The following is a 17,405-nucleotide window of genomic DNA, read 5'->3' as shown; positions in this document are numbered from 1 at the left end:
AGAGTGGGGGCAGCAGCAGGGGTAGAGATAACTGGAAAGTGCGTGGGAAGGAAGGGAGAGAGAAGCCCTGTGGAAAAGAGGGTTAGAAAGCAAAAGAGGGAAGAAAGCTTCCAACATAGAAGAATGCAGCTCAGGGGCTCCGAGACGCATCTTCCTGCAGAAAGAGTTGGCAGGTGAGGAGTGGCCCCTACAATCTTAACAGGCGGGGAGCTGCCAGGACCACACTTTGGTCCTCTGTATACGCTGGACCTCTTTGTCAGCTGAGAAAACATCCTCTGCCAGCACTACCATGGGGTAAAAATGCCTTGGTATTCCACACCATCCAAGGAGAGATATGTTACTTTTTCTGCCCTTCCATTCCTATCCCTACTCCAACTCATGAATTCCAACTTAGGGAATTCCAGGGCAGCTCCATGTGCTGAAGAAAAACTCTGTCTATCTACTCTTCCTCATTCTGTGGTTTGGGCTTACGTGTCCTTTCCCCAGGGCAATCTCCCTGAGCACCCAGGCCTAGATCAGGTCCTGGGGTTGCACACTCCTTCATGTCCTGAATTCTTCCTCCATTACACTGTGACAACTATAGCTACTTATTTGTATAATTATATATTTAATGTCTGTCTCAGCTGGGTGCTCATGCCTGTAATCCCAGCACTTTGGGAGGTTGAGGCAGGAGGATCGCTTGAGGCCGGGAGTTTCAGATCAGCCTGGGCAACATGGCGAAACCTTGTCTCTACAAATAGTTAAAAAACAAGCCAGGCATGGTGGTGCACACCTGTAGTCCCAGCTACTCATGAGGCTAAGGCAAGAGGATCACCTAAGCCCAGGAGTTCGAGGTTACAGTGAGCTGTGATCACGTCACTGCACTACAGCCTGGGTGACAGAGCATGACCCTGTCTCTAAAAGATAAATAAATAAAAATATGTGTCCCTTGGCCAAAGTGTAAGCCCCTGGAGCACGTTGTGTTTATCTTGGCCTTTGTTGAAAACCCATTGCCAGCACAGTACCTGGGACATAGTAACACAGAATGAACACTTGAAGATGAATGAATGAATTCTAATGGTTCCTCTAGAAGAGTGACAAAGGAGCAGGACTTACTGCACAACTTCTTCTGGAACACGGAGGTCAGCGTCTCAATCTGGCTGAAATTGGCCACCAGGAAGACGTGGTCCTCGTGGGGCTCACTCCCAATGGCCTTCAAGGTGTTGAAGTCTACCTGGCCCACACCAATGGCAAAGATTAGGATGCCCGTGTCCCGTGCCTTAGCAGCCACCTCAGCCACGGAGTCCTGAGGTCTCCCATCCGTCACGATCATTATGACCCGTGGCACATTCTCCCTCAGGGGCCGGGCCCCCTCTGCTTCTGAGAATGCGATGTTCAGGGCATACTGGATGGCCAGCCCTGTCATGGTGCCCGTGGACAGATGCCGCATCCTCTTGACTGCACGCTCCACCTCGGACTTCCTCTTGAAGGTCTTGAGGGAAAACTCATTCTTGACAGTGCTGCCATATTGGAGCAGGCCCACTCGGGTGACATCAGGACCAATGTCCAAGAATTGCAAGATGTCCACGATGAACTCCTTGACCTTTGCATAGTCATGGGTGTTGACACTGCGGGAGCTATCAATGATGAAAACCAGGTCTGCCCGCTTGTTCTCACAGGAGCTCTCTGGGGAAAGAGAAGAGGTCAAATATATTAGAAGAGAGGCCAGGTGTGGTGGCTCACACCTGTAATCCCAGCACTTTGGAAGGCGGGTGGATCACCTGAGGTCAGGAGTTCGAGACCAGCCTGGTCAACACTGTAAAACCTTCTACTAAAAATACAAAAATTAGCCGGGTGTGGTAGCGGGCACCTGTATTCCCAGCTACTCGAGAGGCTGAGGCAGGAGAATCACTTGAATCCAGGAAGCACAGGTTGCAGTGAGCCAAGAGAGTGCCATTGAACTCCAGCCTGGGCAACAAGAGCAGGATTGCATTAAAAAAATAAAAATAAGAATAAAAACATTAAAAGAGAGTTAAGGACCCAGGGCAGACCGGCTATTGTTGGAAATCCTGGGGCTGATGATCACCTTTGAAATCTCCTTCATCAATTTTCCTCCCCACTCATGAAAGTTATAAGGGTATATTTGTGCATGGCTGGAAGATCATGACTACTGGCTATAATCAGATAGCAATCCTTTTTGCAAGATAAATGAACATATTAGTTTCTAGAAAGTCGCCAATGCAGTTTTTATGTAACCAAACACATGATCAGGGTCAAAATTATTTTATTCTTTACTGCATGACACATAAGCTTGGCTGGGCACTGCAGAGAATATAACAGAAACTTAGGACAGGGTCCAAAGTTAAGGAGCTTCCAGTCTACCTGTGGAGAATTAACTAATAAAACCATCAAAGAATAACTGGCATGAAAACTGTGTCGTCCTGACAATAGCTGCTAAGAGAATAGGGATATGAATGGGCTGGGGTCAAGGAGATGGGACGTGAGCTGACCTTATATATGCATGGTGTTTGGATTAGAGAGAAGGGGCACATGCAGTGGATCACATGAACCAAAGCCCAAGACAGAATGAATGTGGTGGGTAACAGAATAAGTGATGAGACCTTGTAGTAGAGGGTATACTAGGAGTTGCAGGCAGAAATTAATTGGACAGATGGCCTAAGCCAGTTTAAAAAGACCTTTCCTTTCAGACTGAGAAATATGTACATGATGCCACCAGTGAGGGGCATCTTAGCAACATATTATGTAACTCACCTCTCCCATAGGGAAGTTACATGATGAAAAGTCAAGAGAGTCTGGCAGTGGTTTGCAAGATGGATGGTCTACACAATTTCTGGACTAATCTCATTGAGAGGGGGACTCAGATCTAATCCTAGGACAGTAGTGGAAATGGAGAAAAGGGGACCTGACTAAGAAATATTTCAACAAAGGACAGAGTTAAATTGGAAAAAGGCAAATATTAAGTCCCTTACCACCATGACTACCATAATTATGCCTTAAGCATCTAAGCAAGAAGACTGTAAAAGGTTTGAGTCCATGGACAAACTCATCCCTTTTGTGTTTCTAGTACGAGGATGATATTGGATGAGATGAGAGGCCTCCAGCTTCAGTGGGTGGAGGCTGGGCACTCCCGTTGGAGTTTCTCGGATATTCTGAGCTACTGCCTTTCACCAGGGTGAGTCTCTCCTTCCCCATTCTTTACTCCCTTCCTGGACTTTGCAGCTGAATCAGGATTTGAAAGGGATTAGAAAAGGGATCCCAAATGCTTGCCCTAAATCCTAATCACCACAGCTGCAAGAAAGAGAGAGAAAGCCAAAATGAAACAGTAAAGCTAGTCATAAAAATGAGAAGTGGGAAAGGCCCGTGAAGTCATCCTGTCCAGGCCAGCTTGCCAGGCTGTGACTCGTCCCTGAGTGCCTGCACACACACCTCATCCTTGCCACCTCACAAGTCTAATGATTTTAGGGGAGGAGGCACCCCCAAACACCAGTAGCCTGGCAAGAAACCAAACTTCTGACATACACATTCATAACCCTGAGGGCTGGGTGAGTCCAGGGTGAGTGTCTCAAAACAGAGGCCCCAGAAAGTGAGCCTTTGAGGGCTCAGCGATAAGATCTATATGAAACCTAACATTTCCAGAGCACTTTGTCACTATGGTGTCATTTGGTTTTCAGAACAAGTTTTTGAGAAAGGATCAAGAAGCATCATACCCATTGCACAGATGAGAACATGGGAGCACTGAGAGTTTGAAATCTTTCATAATTTAGAAAAAGAAAAAAATATACAGGGGTGCAACCAATATCCACCTCATTGGGCAGCTGTAAGAATTTAAGGAAATGACGTAATGAAGGATCCAGCACTTGAGAACTCCCAATGTGTGTTGGCTGCATGTACAGGCTCTCCCCACCCCTCCATCAGCCTTCACTCGTATCTAGCCCTAGGCTGGGTAGGAGCAGGGTTACAGCTATGGCTATGTGGTTGGTGCTGCACACAGGCACCTGCTCAAGGAGGTGAGAGGAACTGAAATCCAGCCAAGCCCTGAGCCCCAGGGGCTGAGTCCACCCTAAGAGGCACCTTAAGGCGGTGCTTTTCAGCCAGGTGCAGTGGCTCATGTCTGTAATCCCAGCATTTGGGAGGCCAAGGCGGGCGGATCACGAGGTCAGGAGATCGAGACCATCTTGGCTAACATGGTGAAGCCCCATCTCTACTAAAAATACAAAAAATTAGTCAGGTATGGTGGCACGCACCTGTAGTCCCAGCTACTTGGGAGGCTGAGGCGGGAGAATCACTTGAACCCAGAAGGCGGAGGTTGCAGTGAGCTGAGATGGCGCCACTGCACTCCAGCCCGGGCGACAGTGCAAGACTCTGTCTCAGAAAAAAAAAAAAGGCGGGAGTGTTTTTCTAATTTTCATGAAGGCTCCTATGGTTTAGCATATAGCCCTGGGTTGGGGCAGTAGATGATGGATCTGCAGATCCCAGGAAAGAGGACAAGGGGGAGCATTCCCAAGACCCAGGCAGACCCTCTCCAAGAGCCACACCTGCCCCACCCTTCATGTCTGAACTCACTGCAGGCAGAATGTAACCCAATAATCTTTACCTGCTGAGAAGAGGGGCCAGCCTTAGACCCTGCCATGGAGGAGGATATTAATTAAGGCACCTTTGAAGGGAGGGAAATTCACACAAGACTCGCACTCTGAGAACTCTCTTCCTTTGGAGATCTTTGGAAGTAGCGGAGCCTCCTTGGATTGGGCCTTTATTATGGGTCTTAGTCATGGTGTCAATATCTATCCAAGCATCACAATCAATTTAAAGGGAAGCCTGGAAGTTCCATGGAGAATTGTGTGCTAAATTGGATTCTTTCCCTTCAAAACAAATGGGTAGTTTCCACAACACCTGCACATGTACAAAAACACCACAAAGGTTCAAAATGTTGTTGGAGGTTCCAAGAAAGCTGTAATTCTGAGTTGAAAACACCAAGTCCTGGCAGCCCAAGTAACTGAATTTTCTTCAAAATGTGTCCTTGGGTCCCTTGAGGGCTCAGAACCACAGTCTCATAGCTTGTCCCTGAAAGGGCTAGTTCAATGGTTCTCAAACTCAAGTGTGCATCTCAATTCTCCAGAGGACTTGTTAAAAACTAAGACCAGGCCAAACGCACAGTGGCTTATTCCTGTAATCCCAGCACTTTGGGAGGCTGAGGCAGGCAGATCACCTGAGGTTGGGAGTTCAAGACCAGCCTGACCAACATGGAGAAACCCCATCTCTACTAAAAAAAAAATAATAATAATAATACAAAATTAGCTGGGTGTGGTGGTCCATGCCCATAATCCCAGCTATTCAGGAGGCTGAGGCAGGAGAATCACTTGAACCTGGGAGGTGGAGGTTGCTGTGAGCCAAGATCGTGCCATTGCGCTCCAGCCTGGGCAACAAGAGTGGAACTTCATCTCAAAAAAAACAAAAACAAAAACAAAAAACAAAACTAAGACCAGTTCACCACAACCCCAGAGCTTCTGATTCTGTAGGTTTCCATTTCTAACAAGTTCCCTGGTGAAGTCAATGTTACTGGTCTAGGGATACACACAGGTCAAAGAAATAGAGAGCTCTCTGGAGAAAAGAAGTTCTATAAAGTCTTAACCTTGCTATCTCACTGGGAATTCCCCAAGGTAAGGAAACTTGTCTCATATACCTTTGTAGGCATGCAGTTGGAAACACAGAAAGTCTTCATTCAATATCTGTGGAATTAAATGGAATTCTGGTGGAAGCAAGTCTTCAGGTGAAAGAGATTGAATCAGAGCAGTTAGTTCAAAAAGATGATGACAAACACGAAGCCAAAAAGTTCTAGAGGAAGTGTGGTCCTGCTAATGGAGTCATAGATTCTAGGACCCAAATCTTTGCCATTTTATGAGGGACCATAACCACTTCTGAAGTTTGATTCATGGAATCATAGATTAGTAGAATCTTAGAGGTGGAGGGGTCCCAACAGAGTCCAAGTCACTCACTTTATAGAAAGGAAAACTGAGGCCCAGAGAGTTGACTCTATCTCTGCAAGGCCCTCATGGCTCACCATGGTCAGACCTGATGCCCTTTCCGTCGTCTCATGGCAGGCACCCTTAGGAAATTATCAATACAGCCAGCATTATGATAGGAGCTTTGCAAATACCTGGGAACACTCTAAAACATTTGCTGTGAAAAGCTTCACAGTTTCTCCACATGGGAACTGTTGAGAGATGTTTCCAGGAAATGGATTTCCTTGATGTGTGTTCTTCTTATGCTGACAACTGGTTCTGATGAAGGACATCCTGCCTCCTTGGCCTGGGAGAAGAACATACAATGATCTTCCTTCTGGCCTCTCATGACAGGGTTTTCAACCACAGTTGGAAGACGGTTTGTGGGCCCATAATAAAACGTCATCCCTCTAACCATAAAGTGATGATCTGGACTCTGTTAACAGCTCTTCCAGTACTGTCAGCTTGACTCCAAAGTCCATGTATCGGGCAAATGAGTGTCTTTTACTCTTCCAGAGAAAGGGAACTGAGCCAGGACAATTTTAAGCAACATTCCTACTCCAGCAGAATGACAATGTGCAACGTCAGTACTATTTCCTCCTCTCCAGATTGCAGCCTTGTCACTAATCAGCTCTCTCCCATTCTGGCTAAATTCAATCATGGCCATGTAATCATACTGTAAATATTTGGTGCCATCTGCATGGGGAAGTTAGGACACATTTGCAGAAGGAATGAATATGAATCTCCATGACAAGGGTAAAATCATTTCATCTGGAGACCAAAGGGGGTTCTGAAATCCTAAGTGAAACAGTATTAGAGTCCTATGATCCCATGCAAGCCCAGCCTCTGCCACTTTCCGTCCAAATGATCTTGAGCCTCTCCTTAACCTGTGTGACCCTCAGTCTCTTCCTCTGCAAAATAGGGACAATAATACCTTACAATACTGTTGTGAGACTCAAAAGAGAAAATAATCGTAATTTATAGCTAATATTTACTGAGCACTTAATTAGTGCCAGGCCTTGTTCTGAATGCTTTACAGGTGTTGGCTTGTTTATTCTTCACACACACCTTAGAAAGTAGGAAAGAACACACCTTAGAAAGTAGGTGTTGCTACTGTTCTTCTTTAATAGATGAGGACAGTGAGTCTAGAGAGGTTAGATAACTTGCTTGAGTTCTCCTATCTAGTGTAAAAGTGAACTAAATATGGCCTGAGAATGACTCCATGCTTCTATATTTCAGTCTCTGTGGAAAAACTGCAACCAAGCTTAATAAGTAGACAAGATTGAAAACCTAACTTAGGAGTATGCACTTGTAACAATAGCTGAGTCTTGGCCAATCCCAGCGGCCGTACTTCAACCATTCATACACTGCTGAGTGTTCAAACTGTGTTCAAATAAGACAAACACCAGCCTGTAGCCAATCCACCCACTGTGTACCTCACTTTTGATTTCTGCACGTCATTTCCCTTTTTTTGTCTATAAATCTTCCACCACGTGGCTGTACTAGAGTCTCTGTGAATCTGCTGTGATTCCGGGTGCTGCCCGATTCACAAACTGTTCATTGCTCAGTTAAACTCCTTTAAATTTAATTTGGTTCAGTTTTTTCTTTTATCACTAGGAAGTAGAGGAGCTGGGATCTGAACCCATCGTGATGGCTCCATAGTCTGCACTCTTAACCACCAAGCTATACTCATGATGAATATGAAATGATTTTGTCGTTTTAGATCTGCCATTTCCAGAATACTCAAGATGCACCAGGGCTGGACTGGCTCTCCGGGGTCAGTTCTTTCCTTGCCTGGACTCAGGGCCTGAAAGCTATGGCCCAAACTTGCCTACCTCCTGCCAAGCGCTAAAAAACAAAAAAACAACAACAACAAAAAAACAATAATATGATGAAAACAGATGCTTGTCTCCCTGGATAGCAGCAGCCCAGTAAGTCAAGCCACTGATGGATCCCGTTCTCACTCCTCGACAAGCGCTTATGGAGAGTTCAGTACGGTCAAGGGCCAGGGGGAGAATGAAGGATGGGACAGGTGCGACGGAAAGAGAGAGGTCACCGATCTTTGAGGGGCTGTGGGGAATAGAAGGACTACAGTCTGGACAGTAGTCAAATACCCAGGAAAATTGATTTCAGAAAAATGTGATGTTCCATATCAATTCCCAGCAAAGTTCCCAGGAGCAGATGGTTTGTGGGCACTTAACAAGAGAACCGTGAAAAATGTAATAATACAAGTGAAAAAAAACTGTAACAGTTTCTAGGACAGTGGAAGAGTGAAGGGATTAAGGAACTAGAGTATGATTTCCAGGCCGCATTAAAGGCCTACTTAAAGGCTGCAATTATGAAATTTATATAAGACCAATCCAGGTGGTTGCATGTTTTGCTACAGCCACATTCAGCTACACAGATATGGGGGGAAGGCTGGTAAAAGTTGAATTTAACAAGGGTTATCATGTAGCCCAACGAGAATGATGAATCAGGAAAGGGGCAAAGGTAGTTGACAATGACTATAGTGATTCCCTATGGAATTAAAGCTGGGGAAGCTGGAAATAGAGGAATTGAGGTGAAAGACAGTGAAAAAATAGCAGGATCAATTAACTGGAAGTCCAGATAAGGTCACAGAATTGTTGGAGTTGGAATACTAGTACGGGCAAGCTGGGAAGATAGGAGGTTTAAACTGAGATCACGGTGGGATTAAAGTTACTGTAATTATAGGGTCGAGATAAGAGAAGAGGGTGGCTGAAATCTAGCTGGGAACAGTAGCTCATGCCTGTAATCCCCGCACTTTGGGAGGCCAAGGCGGCTGGATCACTTGAGGTTAGGAGTTCGAGATCAGCCTGGCCAATATGGTGAAAGCCCATCTCTACTAAAAATACAAATAGCCAGGCATGGTGGCAGGCGCCTGTTATCCCAGCTACTTGGGAGGCTGAGGCAGGAGAATCGCTTGAACCCGGGAGGCTAGACGTAGCAGTGAGCCGAGATTGTGCCACTATACTCCAATCTGGGCAACAAAGCGAGGCTCCGTCTCAAAAAAAAAAAAAAAAAAAAAAAGAGAGAGAGAGAGAAGTGAGTGGCTGAGATCTGGTGGAAGACAAGGATATTGGAGAAATGATTCATGATTCATATGGATCTTGAAATCACCAACAATTATGACAAGGGTAATGCTGGACAGAGTAGCAGTAAGCCAAGAGCTAAAACTTTTCTTAGAACTAGGAATAACCAGAGGATTTTAAAAATTACCTAAGGGTGACCCAAAACACTATGAAGCATGATTAAAAACATGATTAAAATTTCCTAAAGAGACAGAGAAAAAACTAACTCACCAAGAGTTTCAAAGGGACACTGGGGAGAAAAATTAAAGCTGTTTTATGATGAGAGAAGAACAGAGAGACAGCAAGCCATGATCATAACGAGCTAGCAGGAGTTTAAGAAAGAAAACAAAAGGCGTGCAAAATGTATGTTTTATTCCTAGATGGAACAGATCAAGAGGATCCACAGAACTCTGTAGTATGGATCTCAGTGAGGCAAATGACTGACCCTAATAAGGCAGATTCCCTGTACGCAGAACAATTAGGTAGAACTCTTAGGTTGTGAGCCAGTCATTCAACATACCTATTGTATGTCAGGGCCTGGGGATACAAAGGAAGGAAAAGACTCCTGACTGTGAAAAGGACACAAATAATAACGGAATACAATGAAGCAGGCAGACCAAAAAGATACAGTGTGCTGTTGTTGAGAAATATAAACATATCAAGCCAGTCTGGAAGGAGGTCTCTAATGATACCTGCTAAGAGAGAGAAGGACAGTGAAGGGAGTGGTTGACTACCTCTTGGTGGAGAAGGAGAGAGGGAATGGTTGACTTCTCAGGCTCTAAGGCAAGCTTAACAATGCCATTTTTTTCAGTCCCTGGCAGACATTGTTAATCAATTCTGGCCCTGTCCCCCTCAGCCTGGATCCTTTCAACATGGCACTTTCAGTACCAATAAACAATCTGTCAGAACTGGCACATGAAATAGAATCCTTCTACCAACCTGGTCTTAGAGCCTGGTGCTCTGCAACAAAGATTGAAGTACTCAATTTTACCCATGTCTGAAAAAATGAATAAAGGTAAACTAGCTAATCATATGAGACACTGTCTGACTATAAGGGCTAACATTCTTTTTCAGTGAGAAATAAGGGCAGGCAGACAAGGCTGGCCACGTGAAGGGTCAGCACATGAGCTTCCAGGTAAAACCGCATTCATGACGGAGGGCTGCCAGGTGGGCATGGGGTCAGAGCAAAACAAATAGAAAGATTGTAAGAGATATGCTCATCAAACTGTGAAAGCAGTATGGATCCTCCACTGTAAGAATATAAAACTAGCACATCAGAATACAAGGAAATTGCATCCAATAAGCCAGCAGTCCCCAACCTTTTTGGTACCAGGGACTGGTTTAATGGAAGACAAATTTTCCGGGGACAGAGTGGGGAAGAGGGGGACTGTTTCACCTCAGATCATCAGGCATTAGTTAGATTTTCATAAGGAGTGTGCAACCTAGATCCCTTGCATTCACAATTCACAATAGGGTTTGCGCTTGTATGAGAATGGAATGTCACCACTGATCTCACAGGAGGTGGAGCTCAGGTGGCAATGCTCACCTGCCATTCACTTCCTGCTGTGTGGCCTGGTTCCCAACAGGCCAGGGACTGATATCGGTCCACAGCATGGGGCTTGGGAACCCCGGCTATACGCATTTTATTTATGAGACTTGAACTACATAGGCTTGTCAAAGAGAGACAGAGAGACAGATGGACTGAGAGCAAAGACGACGGTGCGACACAGCACTGGGATCCCACCCACCACTGTGCTCCCGCAGGGGCATGTCCACAGACACCTGCGATGCGGCCCCTGAGCCTCCTCAGGTACTTCTGTCCCTGTATGCCTCCAGACTGTGACCAGCTCTCAGTGCTTAAGGGTAATTGAAACTCTACTTCAGATGTAATTTAGATTATATTTGTTTTTTTACCACAGTGTGACTTCCCCTGCAGTCCCCTGCATTTAGGGCACTTGATTAAGGCACCATGGTACTTGTCCAGGAAATAATCAATTCTCCCCTCTCCAATTCCCTTATTAGTCAGTCGCCAGCTGCGGCATTGCATCAGGCCTGACACTGTAGAATGCAGTTGATGAGCTAGGGCTTTCTTTGACTCAGTCGTGCTCTATTCACATTTTCTGAAAAAACCGCTGGGGAATATTCTGAAAACTTGCTTCTACTATATTAGGGAGACACCCTGGATTACTTATTGGGTCTAAGACATATTGTGAACTCATTAGCAAATCATTTCCCACTTGGTAACATTTTCCAAACATTTTTGCAAATTCTGGAGGCATTTGTGGTTCTCCCTACACCACTGCACACGATGCTGGGAGGAGCTGTTAATAAGCTGAGTAACACAGTCAGGCCCAGAAAGGGTTTCTGAGGAATGGAATAATGAGTAGAAACTAGTAAGATGAAGTGTAATTGGTAAAAATGTCAAGCCCTGCATGTAGGGCTCGAAATCAACTGCATAAACCAAAGGAAGGGAGACAGCTGGTTCCATGATAAAATACGGAGCCAGAATGGCAAGTCCAAGCCTTGCATGTCACCCCCATGTCCCCAGCCTTGGCACCTGTGGCCGACACCCCTAATCAGTCCTGGTCTCAGAATCAAAGTCCAACCACAGGATTCCTCTTGACACAGCACCCCAATTTCCCATCACCCACAGACTGGAGGGAGCTTATGAAAATAAACCGATTTGTCTTCCAGATGTCACTTTCCAATCACTCCCAATCACTCCGCCTCCCAGGCTCAAGTGATCCTCCCAACTTAGCCTCCGGAGTAGCTGGGACTACAGGCACACACCACCACACCACCTTATGCCCCAGTCATCTCATCAATGGCTTTCCCAGAGAGAGGCTCTCCTGACAAAAATGGACCTTAATCTTCTCCTTTCTACCAGAACTTTCCCATGAATGAATATTTTAGTGAGTTTCATTGATCTGAGTCCCAAGAACCGGCAATGACAGCTTTAAACTCCTAGTATCGGGCTGGGTGCAGTGGCTCACGCCTGTAATCTCAGCACTTTGGGAGGCTGAGGTGGGCAGATCACCTGAAGTCAGGAGTTCAAGACCAGCCTGGCCAACATGGCAAAACCCCATCTCTACTAAAAATGCAAAAATTAGCCGGGCATGGTGGCATGCCCCTGTAATCCCAGCCACTCAGGAGGCTGAGGCAGGAGAATCGCTTGAACATGGAAAGCAGAGGTTGCAGTGAGCCGAGATCACGCCACTGCACTACAGCCTGGGCAACAGAGCAAAACTCCGTCTCATAAATAAATACATACATACATAAACTCCCAGTATCCATGAGTCTCGGGGAGCTATTCCATCAAAGCAATTTCTTCAAAAGCCACCATCCTAAGGGTCACTAATGGCAAGGTTGCTGATGTTCAGGGGAGAATGAACTCATGAACTCAACCTTCTCCACCAGCCACCACTCCCTGCCCTATACCTTATACCCCAACAATGTCACACTGCCTGTCTGTAGTCCCTACACAGCGCCCTCTCTGCTAGGCATGCCCTCTGCTCCCTGTTCAGCTTAAGACTCAGCCCTGTGGTCAACTATTTTGAAAACCTTTCCTTAATGGGCCATTCTCCACTGGCCTCAATGGCCTTCCTCTGAGCCCCAACACTCCCTGCTTACCTCTGTCTGAGCGTCTTCCACCAGTATCTCACACATGCAGCTACCTGGCCACAAGCAGTATCTTCTATGAATCCCTAGTACCCGGCCTAGTGCCAGGCACCTGGCTGCCTGTCTGGGTCCTTGCTTATTCCCTTTGGTGTGTACATGAGCTTCCAGCTCATGTACATGTGGGTGGGGGGTGTGGGAGGGCAGGGAAGAGAAAGACTGCGGATACCCTGCCATGAGCTGGAATGGGCTGGGAATGCTGGTCAGCAGAGACACAATAAAGAACAGGTTGCAGCTGGGATCCTCAACAGCTCGATAACATCAGAAAGAGGTGGGGACGGCTGGGCATCGTGGCTCATGCCTGTAATCCCGGCACTTTGGGAGGCCAAGGTGGGTGGATCACTTGAGGTCAAGAGTTCGAGACCAGCCTGGCCAACATAGTGAAACCCTGCCTCTACTAAAAACACAAAAATTAGCAGGCGTGGTGGCAGGCGCCTGTAATCCCAGCTACTCGGGAGGCTGAGGCAGGAGAATCGCTTGAACTTGAGAGGCAGAGGTTGTAGCGAGCTGCAATCGCACCACTGCACTCCAGCTGTACCCTAGACCCAGGGAATCAGAATCTCTGGGGTTAAGGCCCAGGAATCTGCATTTGTAATTGCTACAAGTGATTCCTAAGCACAACAAATCTGAGAACTCTGTCTCTAAGGATATGTAAGCCTGAGAGACCATCTGCCAAGGGTCTAGAAAAGAAGATAGTGGCAGGGCACCCCATTCTGATGTCCTGCCACCTTCTTCCCCCAAACCAGGAGTGGCCTTGAAAATATGGCAATCATACAGCCTGGAGTCTCTTGTGTCTCCTGATGCAAATATTCTGTTCCATTGTCAGATCATGTGCATGACAGATATATCTGGCATTCAATTAGGTTCAGAAAATAAAGAAGATAGGCACTGTTACCCTCCACTTGTAGATGAGGAAGCTGAGGCTCAGAGAGGTTAAGTGACAAGTGCACAGTCAGGGGACTAATGAGTGGTGGCAGAACAGGGATTTAAACCCCAAGTTGGTCTGACTCTAATACCTGCATTTTTAGCCATTGCTCTCAGTAGGTGGCCAAGAGTGAAGAGCCCTCTTACCCTCCCCATCACCAGATAACACATTGACTGGCAGCTGAGCCTAAGTGCAAATCTCCCCACTTCACCCTCTGCCCTGGCCAGTGCCCTGGGAGGCATCGCTCAGGCCCCAGTGATTCATCTGCTGCACCTACCGGAGTTCAAATGTGCCTTCTCAGCACCAGGTCGTGATGACAGTAAGCCCAGTGAGTAACTTAATGTGCAGTGATGTCGCCCCACAAATACTTATGGTATTTACTGGCCTGCAAGTCCCATCAATCTATAAGCCACCTTTGAGGTCATGACTTGGACTTATCCATCTTTCATCAATGCCTGGCTCAGGGCTGGCACATAGAAGGCACTGTACCGAAGGCACCACAGGCAAAATACAATGGTTAGTGCTGTACCGTCAGGCCCTGGCCTCAAGAAGCTCACAGTGCAGGGGTCATTGAGACAAGTATAGAGGCAACTGTAGAGCTAGGCAGGGTAAGAAAAATTATAATTCAATAGGCACAATCTATGTTTAACCAGAACAGCCTAACTCCAGATCACACTGAACGGTCGCTAGAGATTCTTCTTTTTTAAAAATTAGTATTTTTAAAACTTTTTAAAAACTTTTTTCTTTTTTTGAGACTGGGTCTCACTCTGTCACCCAGGCTGGAGTGCAGTGGCGCAGTCTCGGCTCACTACAACCTCTGCCTCCCAGGCTCAAGTGATCCTCCCAACTTAGCCTCCAGAGTAGCTGGGACTACAGGCACACACCACCACACCCGACTAATTTTTTGTATTTTTGAAAGAGACAGGGTTTCGCCATGTTGCCCAGGCTGGTCTCAAACTCCTGAGCTCAGGCAATCCGCTAGCTTCAGTTTCCCAAAGTGCTGGGATTACAGGTGTGAGCCACCATGCCCGGCCTAGAGATTCTACTTCTGAATAAGTGGGGATGAACCCAATAAAGATATATAGAGAATACACTCTACTTCTTGACCAACTACTGAGGATAAAAGTAGCAATGTACACCCAGATGGAGGTGATTTCCAGGGTCTTCCCCCACAAACTCCCTGCTTTGGATGCCTGGTTGCAGAAGAAGAAAAGTAGCAGATGGCTTGGGAAAAGGAAGTTGGGGTAGCCAGGCTCCCTGTCCTGCCAGAGCGGGCACAGTCTTCTCTCTGCTCTGTATATTTTCTCTCATGGACCCACTTGTTCCAAAGAGCTGGGTAGCAAACAGCTGGTGCCATTCAAGATGCCAGGCACTGTGTGCTTCTCTCAAGAATGCTCAAGATACAGGCTGAATGTCAACCTTCATTCTGACAAGTTCTTCCTGAGCAGAGCCGAAGTTCACAAACAAAAGTTGAAATTTCAGAATTGCCAAATTTGCTCTGTGTACCCTTGAACAAGCTACTACCAAGAAGGGCATTTGCAGAGCAGAGACAGGTGAGTGTGCTGGCAGAGAAAGATGCTTTTGGGATGGATTCCATCTGCCCATGGAGATAGAATCCACCCTGGGAAGTTTTTATGCAAAATATGCTTGGCAATGCCATGGTAAGTTTTTGTTGCTGTTTTACGAAGGTGCTGGGGAATGGGAGTGCATCTTTGGGTAGAAATGATGCTCCCTAAAGCAGAGACTCCAGCCAGTAGGGCCCTGAGGGATTATGGGTTCACACCAGCTCAAATTTCAGTTGTCCCTGCTGACTGTCATAAATTCCTCTAGGAACACAGCCCTCTCAGGCCCTCAGGAAGTGTGCACCAATGAGCCAGCAAAATGGAAAGGAAAAAAAAGGAAAGGAAAAACACGCCACATCACACCAGTCTCCTCTAGTAAATGTTGCATGAGCTGAAAGAAAAGAGACGTCATATGAGGTTCAACAACTGTGGTTTCCAGACCCTGGACAATTTTCTTTGTGAGGGAGCCAAAATGAAAGCTGCCCCAGTTTAGTCCTGGAGGAAAAAGTTTCCAATGAATTGAATTTCCTTGCAACGTAAAGTAGTTTGCTCAAGTCTCACTAAAAAATGCCCCTCACGTCCTCTCTCAGAGTTTGCTATACAAACAGTCTTTTTCTTAATTGACAAAGAGAAGTACAAATAAGCTGTGAAATAGTGGTTTTTATAAGTGGGAGCTAAATGACGGGAACACACGGACACATAGAGGGGAACAACACACACTGGGGCCCATCAGAGGGTGGGAGGAGGGAGACGATCAGAAAGAATAACTAATGGGTAATAGATTTAATACCTGGGTGATGAAATAATCTATACAACCAGCCGCTGTGACACATGGGTTTACCTACATAACAAACCTGCACATGTACCCCTGAACTTAAAGTTAAAATTAAAAACAATAGTCAGGCCAGGCACGGTGGCTCATGCCTGTAATCTCAGCATTTTGGGAGACCAAGGTGGGCAGATCACGTGAGGCCAGGAGTTTGAGCCCAGCCTGGCCAACGTGGTGAAACCCTGTCTCTGCTAAAAATACAAAAATTAGCCAGGTGTCTTAGCGCGTGCCTGTAATTCCAGCTACTTGGGACGCTCAGACATGAGAATTGCTTAAATCCAGGAGGTGAAGGTTGCGGTGAGCTGAGATTGCGCCACTACACTCCAGCCTGGGTAACTGAGTAAGACTCTGTCTCAAAAAATAAAATAAAATAAAATAAAATAAAAACAATAGTCAGTGATATTAAAACCTTTTCTTTTAAAAAATGAGCTGACTGAATATGTACAAAATAATTTTGATATTCTCTATCAAACCCCCTCACTATCTTTCTTCCTTTCTCAAATTGAGAAATGATATGTATCTTAAAATTGTAATACACGCACACACACACACACACACACACCATCCCTCAATACAAGAGAGTGCAGAAAGCACCAGGAAACAAAACAGGTAATTTCTGCTCTCTGCAAAGTAAAAAGCAGCATAGGAAGGTTTTAAAAAGCAGCATAGGAAGGTTTTAAAAAGCAAGCTGGCATTTGACCCACAGGAGCACTTTAACTGAATAAATTGCTTCATCTGCTTTCTGAGAATTCAGCAAGTGAAAGCCAGAGCAGAGCAGAGACCTGTGAATAAATAGCAACACAGGGCTGGGCTGCAAGAGAGGAGAGGAAGGAGGTGGAGGCCCCAAAACACAGAGCCTCAGGGCCTTTCCCTGGAAGGAGGAGGGGAGGTGTAGATACGCAAAGAGGAAGGGGCTAGTTAGATAACAGGGCACAAGGTTCCACACCCCTGTGCCAGCAAAGGCAAAGTTTGTCTTCGGAGACAATTCTACCATCGTTTTGGTTTGGTTGAGTTGTACAAACATTGCAGGAATCCCCTCTTTGTGCTGGGTGCTAGGGATAGAGTATGAGAACCAGTCTCAGCCTGGGAGGAGCTTACAACCCTGTAGAGAAGACAGATTCATTAAGATTCATAAAAAACATGAGCAGGCCAGGCACGATGGCTCACACCTATAGTCCCAGCACTTTGGGTGGCTAAGGCAGGAGGACTGCCTGAGCCCAGCAGTTAGAGACCAGCCTGGGCAACATGGTGAGACCACATCACTACAAAAAAAAAAGTTTTTTAATAAGCCAAGTATGATGGCGTGCACCTGTAGTCCCAGTTACT

General features: G+C 46.2%; 1 protein-coding gene across 2 annotated transcripts in view; it reads right to left on the bottom strand.

Annotated features, from left to right (window-relative positions):
- Positions 1-17,405, bottom strand: part of MATN2 (matrilin 2) — a 167,123-nt gene that overhangs the window by 103,405 nt on the left and 46,313 nt on the right. For both annotated transcript variants that reach the window (XM_054498282.2, XM_054498281.2), the window contains exon 3: positions 1,096-1,665. In XM_054498282.2, coding sequence (XP_054354257.2) covers positions 1,096-1,665 — 570 coding nt within the window. The remainder of the gene's footprint in view (positions 1-1,095; positions 1,666-17,405) is intronic.

This window comes from Pongo pygmaeus, chromosome 7, assembly GCF_028885625.2.
Source record: "Pongo pygmaeus isolate AG05252 chromosome 7, NHGRI_mPonPyg2-v2.0_pri, whole genome shotgun sequence".
NCBI lineage: Eukaryota > Metazoa > Chordata > Mammalia > Primates > Hominidae > Pongo > Pongo pygmaeus.
The sequence above is the reverse complement of the archived record's forward strand: the minus strand, read 5'-3'. Positions and strand labels throughout refer to the sequence as shown.